Here is a 6000-nt window from a genome sequence, read left to right as displayed (position 1 = left end):
TGCTGCAAAGCGGAGCTGCCGCAGGACCTTTTTCCTCTCTGTTTTTTTGGGATAACCCCCCTGTTTGCAGTGGATGCAGCAGCCCCCGGCGGGGCCGGACTCACCCCTGGGCGCCCAGGTTGCAGCCCGAGTGCCAGGAGGAGGAGGAGGGCGGCGGGCGGATGCGCTGGTTGTCGTCCTGCATCTGCAGGCGGATGGGGCGCCGCAGGCCCCACGAGATGTTCAGCAGCCCCTCCACGATGAACTCGCCGTCCTCCTGCACAAACGGGAAGCGCCGGATCCCCCCGCCGGAGCCGGGAGCGGCGCGCCGGGATGCTCCCGGCTCCGGCGGTTGCGGCGGGATGCACGCGGTACCCGGAGCGACGCAAGCTTTACCCGTTGCAAAGCGTCACAGAAAAAGAGGGGAACGCCAAAAAAAATATACAGATTGCATGCAATTTGGGGGCGCCAAAAATATATATACACATAGCATGCAATTTTAGAGATTATGCATATTTTTAAGATATATATTTGTGAGCGTCAGGCTTAAAAATGAAGGCAGGGTGCCAATACCCAGGACTTCTGCCCCTCTGGCTGGTTGCAAAACAGCCCAGAAGAAGAGGGAATACTGAAAAATACATATAATAACATGCAATTTTATAGATTATGCATATTTAAAAATATATATTTGTGGGTGTCAGGCTCAAAAACGAAGGCACGGTGCCAATACCGAGGATTTTTGCCCCTCTGTGCAAGGCTGGTTGCAAAACAGCCCAGAAGAAGAGGGAATACTGAAAAATACATATAATAACATGCAATTTTATAGACCATGCGTATATTAAAACATATATTTGTGGGTGTCAGGCTCAAAAACGAAGGCGCGGTGCCAATACCGAGGATTTTTGCCCCTCTGTGCAAGGCTGGTTGCAAAACAGCCCAGAAGAAGAGGGAATACTGAAAAATACATATAATAACATGCAATTTTATAGACCATGCGTATATTAAAATATATATTTGTGGGTGTCAGGCTCAAAAACAAAGGCGCGGTGCCAATAGCTGGGGTTTCTCCCCGCCGGCCGCTCACCTCCCGGTGCCGCAGCTGCAGGTTCTGCCCTTCGTAGTAGATGTTGTAGGTCTTGAGGTGCAGGAGCAGCTCATTTCTGCGGACGAGAGCAGCGGGGCTGGGGCTGGGCACACGCGGCCTCCCCTTCCCGGCTGCCCTGCAGCCAAACTGGGAGTTTTTACCCCAAAAAACCCCAAAACGGGAGCTCCGCTGGGGCCAGCTCCTCCCTGCAGCCCCTGCCTTTGCAAGCAAAAAACCCAGTTCTGCAGAAATCCCCTTTTGCCCCAAACTGAGAGCTTGCAGAGCAGCTTCTTCCATCAAAGATCATTATTCTAATTTTATACATATTATTAAAATCTGATTATATGCACATACATATTTTTTAACGGGAGTTGCTGCTTTTTGCCTCAGCAGAGCATTTCCTCCCACGATCCAATAATAAGGAAGCATAAATATAACGAAGAATAAATAAATATCCCCACCACTGTACATTAAATAATTAGTGAATGAACCCACCATCGTGCATTAAAGAATAAATAAAAACGGTGCCAGCCCCTTACTTGGAGATGAACTTGTCCTTCCCGCAGGGCACCAGGTATTCCCGGCCGCCGTATTCCATCCTCCCGCTCCTGTCTCATGGGGAGCCGCGAGCTGGATGCCGTCGGGAAGAGAAAAGGCCGGAGAAATCAGATAAGGCTGCAAAAGCGCTGAAAATTTAATACCGGCAGGGATACGCTTACGGCAGCATTTGCATCCCGGGCGGCTCCGGCACGAGATCCGGGCTGCAACTTCGTGGTGGTTTTTTATAGGGAAAAAAGGGGCTTTTTTGGGTCGTTTTTGCAAAAGTCCCAGCGCAGCCTGGATTTAATGCGTCCTGTGCCTATAAGTGCATCAAATGTTTGTTTAATGCTGTTATAATGTGGAAAAAATAAGCAATTTTCATGCATGAGGGATGGGCGCCCGATCGGAGGAGCCGACTTTGCCATGTTGCCTGTTGGGAAAGGGAAACTGAGGCAGGGAAGTGGCAGAGCCAACCGAATCCTGGGATTTTCCCCCCGAATCTCCTTAAAACAGCCCTCGGGCTGCAAGAAAAAGGCACCCGGGTAAATGAGGCATCTGAGTGTCGGAGCAAGGAAGCGATCCCGGCAGCTAAACCCATCCCGGAGCGGCATCCCTGTGTATCCCAGGAGAAAAATAACGTGTGGAGCTTATGGTGCAAAATTTAAATTTTGTTTAAATTTTTTTAAAAAGGGGGAAAAAAAAGCGCTTGGAAGCGGAGGGTTTGCAAGAGCCGGACTGGAGGAAACGGGGCAGGAAGCACCCGGTGTCGGCGCTTTTGTATTGGAAAAGCAGAAGCGAAAGCCGGGGCGAGAGCAGCGGCGGAAAAGCCGCGTTTCCTGCTTCCCGGCACCTTCGGCTTCGTCACCGCGGCCTCTTCCGAGCTAAATCTTCTGTTTTTTGAAATAAAAGAAAGAAAATCGCTGTGCCAGCCCGGATGCCGGGCGGGAGGATTTAGCAGCCGCTGCTTCCGCAGTGCATCTGACGCTGTGTTGAGGCCTGACCCAATTCAGCCGTAATCTGGCCCAAAACGGAGCCCACTTCCGTATGGAGAGGCTTCCGGAGCTGCGGCACATGGGGAGAAGGGCGCAAAATAGAAAAGCAACGTAAAAAGCTATTTAAAAAACGGTGAAAATAACGTTTTCCAGGACTTTTTCCTTCCCAACTGCCTGGCCATGGCTTTTCCCAGCTTCGCAGAGGACTGTGGGAATATCCTGCTCCCCAGGGAAGGCGGAAGGGCCGGATTCCGGAGAGCGCCGCGGCCGCGCGTGGGTTTCCCGGGATGCGAGAGCAGCGATTTGCCCCGCGCAGCCCCGGACATCCGGCCCCGGGCGCATCCGAAGGGGGGCTTGGGGGGCGCTGCCATTGTTATCCCGGGATCTATTGTTCGGAGACCCCGGCGCTCCGGGAGGGAAGGGGGGGACACGAGTGGCCTGTGTGACACGAGCTGGCGGGTCCCAGCGCGGCCCCCTCTCCACGTCCCGCTCCGGATGGGGGACACGGGGCGGCCGTGGGGACGTTCCCGGGAAAAGGGGGCTGTTCCCAGGGGGGAGGGCTCCTCAACAGGGGCTGCCCCGTTCCCAGGGGAGTCCCGATCCCGAGGGCTCTCCCGTTCCCACGGGGTATCCGGGTGCCGGGGGTGGCTCCCATCTCCACGGCGGGTCCCGGTCCCGGGGGTCTCCCATTCCCAGGGTGCCGCCGGGGGGGTCCCTCATCCCTACGGGAGATCCCGCGGGAGGGTCCCCCATCCCTGCAGCGGATCCCGGTCCTGAGGCGGGGGGGAGGCCCATTCCAACGGGATAGCCGGGTCCCGGGGGGGTCTCCCATCCCCCCGGAGTATCCCGATCCTGGGCGGGGGGCGGGTCCCGCATCCCCACGGAGTCCCGGGGTCCCGCGTGGCTCCCCCCTCCCCACGGGAGCTCCCGATCCAGGGGCGCCCCCGCTCCCGCCGCGGGGTCCCCCCCGCGCTCGCCGCCCCCTCCATTGTCCGCGCGGGCAGCGGCCGCCGCGACGGAACCGGAACCGGCACCGGTACCGGGGGGGGGAGGGGGCGAGCGGCTCCGCGTCCCGCGCTCCCCCCCCCCCGCCCGGGCCCCCCCCCGCCCCGCGCTCACCGGGCCCGGGCGCCGCCGGCCGCGCCCCGCTCCGCTCCGCGAGGCCCCGCCCCGCCGCGCGAGGCCCCGCCCCGGAGGGCGGGGAGAGGGGCGGGGCGAGGCGCCTTCCCGCCCTCCGGGGCCGCGGGAAAGGGGAAGGGGCGGGAAAGGGGCGCGGGATGGAGAGAGCCCGAGGCATCCCCGGCACCCCCATGATGCCCCCGTCCCATGGATCCCCCATCCCCAGGGATTCCCCATCCGCAGGGATTGACCCGTCCCGGCTCCCCCCGCCTTGGGCTCCGGTTCCCATAGGACACCCCAGCTCGGGCACCCAGTGTGTCCCGATCACGCGGGATGGGGAGCCCATGGGAATGGGGATCCCATAGGACACCCCGTAGGGAAGCTCCTCCAGGCACTGGGATCCCCAGGGACATCCCGGCTCCGGGAGCAGGATCCCCAAAAGCAGCCCAGCATCCCAGACTCCAGGCTGGCAGCAGACACAGTGCTGGATCCTCCGGGATATTCAGTATTCCAGGCACAGCAGCCCCGAGCTCCGGCTGGACCTGACCTTCCTCTGGGCTTTGTGCCACCTTGAGCTGTTCCTTTTTCTCTTATTTGAAGGAATTTGGCTAGAAACAGCCCACGCAAGGCAAAAAAAAGCAAAAAAACAAAAATAAGATCACACTGCCGAGTTGCATCTATGCCCGTGTTTATTTATACTGAACAGCTTTAAAAATACAGAATAAAATAGCTTTATCTACTATTATTCACAACATCTGGTCCAAATATTACATTTTTTTTAAATATTCGTTTAATGAAGCCATGTTAGAAAAAAAAAATGAAATAAAAAATTCCATAAAAGAATTACACATCTCAGGAAAAACAAAACTTGCCGAGTAATGACAACAAAGAAAGTTTTACAGCCAAAGTCAGTCACAAAAATAAAAAGTCGTGAAAAATAAAATATTTATCCCCACTGCCTAAGAACAGTCAATAGTTTGTCACGCCAAAGGTTACGGTGAACGGGCAGAAAAATACAATATTTGGGGGTGGCAGCTGGACGCTCGACCCGGAGAGGTGTCGTTAATGCCGGCTAATCCACAGGGCGATCCCGAATCCTGCTCTGGGAATGGCGAGCGGGAAGCTGAGGCCTGGCGAGCTCGTGCCAGGCTCCGCAGGGACCGGGATGGGGGGATGCGGCAGCGGAGGCCCCTCAGCCTGAAGGGGAAAGGCCAAGAAACGGTGGGAAATCTGGGGCTAAAAGCGCGACCTGCTTGCTCCCCATGTTGGGAAAAAAAAGGGAAAAAAAGTCATTTTTGGTTCAAGAAGGCCACTTGAAAGAAAAAGCGCAGGCCGGAGGTGGCGCTGGTCGGTCACACGCGCGTTTCCTACGTCAGGGACGGCCGAGTCGAGCACGGGGGGTTCGGATCGTGTGGGAAACCCGACGGAAGCGCAGGGAGCCGGTCGGGAAGGCGCTGTTTTGGGTCACTTTGGGGCAAACCGCCCTCGTTTGAGCAGCGCGGCCCAGCCAGGAGCGCCCCCCGGGAGGGCCAAGATCTCCACAGGGAGATGCCGGGGAAACCCTTCATTTTTGGGGGTAGGAACGCAGAATTGGGTAAACAAAGTATACACAACTACTATCGGTTCGTCAATGAAGAAAATCTACCATCACATGACATTGTCATGACACTCACACCACTCCCGCCCTGAGCGGAAATGTTCGTATTTTTAATACATGGACATAAAACACCGCAATATTCACGTACAAACCAAGTTGCCGTAGGGAAAAATCAGCATCGAGAGGCGGAGAGGGAAATTCGGGATCTTCCCGTCGCGGCCGACGCGCTCGGGGTCGCCGTGGAATCTCCTTTCCTATAGGCGTAACCTGTGAGGGTTTGCTTTAGCCAACGGCCTAGCGAGAATTCTTAATTTAACCAAAAATAAAAATAAAAAAGAGTACCCAAAGTCCCAAGGGGTCTCGTTTCACATCACTTCTACCACCTTTATACATCAAAATGAGATTTCTACCGTCAATGTTTGCCCTCGCGTCTTACGCCGCCTCTCCCCTATCTCGCTAGGTCCAAAGGTCTGACGGAATAATCTGGTTTTGCTTATTCTGATATTCTTTCTTATGCTGCAAAAGGAAAACAAAAAGTTGGTATTTTGTCACGGGGAAGGGAACCAAGAAGTCCTTGGGCTCGTTGCCTCATCTATTTGTCCCAAGTCACCCAATTGTCAACCCTACTGCGTGGAAGTTAAGGCCATGGAGAACACGGACACCCAGAGCGAGAGGAGGACGCTGCTCGT

At 55.9% G+C, this 6000-nt stretch overlaps 1 protein-coding gene across 1 annotated transcript in view; it reads right to left on the bottom strand.

The window, feature by feature from the left end:
- The window catches only part of RASSF2 (Ras association domain family member 2), a 6912-nt gene extending 5107 nt beyond the window's left edge, over nucleotides 1-1805 (bottom strand). The window contains exons 1-3 of the mRNA XM_088537774.1: nucleotides 1603-1805; nucleotides 1064-1139; nucleotides 105-256 (exon numbers count right to left, since the gene is read on the bottom strand). Of these exons, the coding sequence (XP_088393900.1) occupies nucleotides 105-256; nucleotides 1064-1139; nucleotides 1603-1661 (287 nt within the window). The 5' untranslated portion in view covers nucleotides 1662-1805. The remainder of the gene's footprint in view (nucleotides 1-104; nucleotides 257-1063; nucleotides 1140-1602) is intronic.
- Nucleotides 1806-6000: the final 4195 nt, after the last annotated feature.

The sequence above is a fragment of the Tinamus guttatus genome, unplaced genomic scaffold (assembly GCF_059628265.1).
Source record: "Tinamus guttatus ecotype Peru unplaced genomic scaffold, ASM5962826v1 Tinamus_guttatus_pri_ptg000866l, whole genome shotgun sequence".
Taxonomy (NCBI): Eukaryota; Metazoa; Chordata; class Aves; order Tinamiformes; family Tinamidae; genus Tinamus; species Tinamus guttatus.
This window is presented reverse-complemented; position numbering and strand designations above follow the sequence as displayed.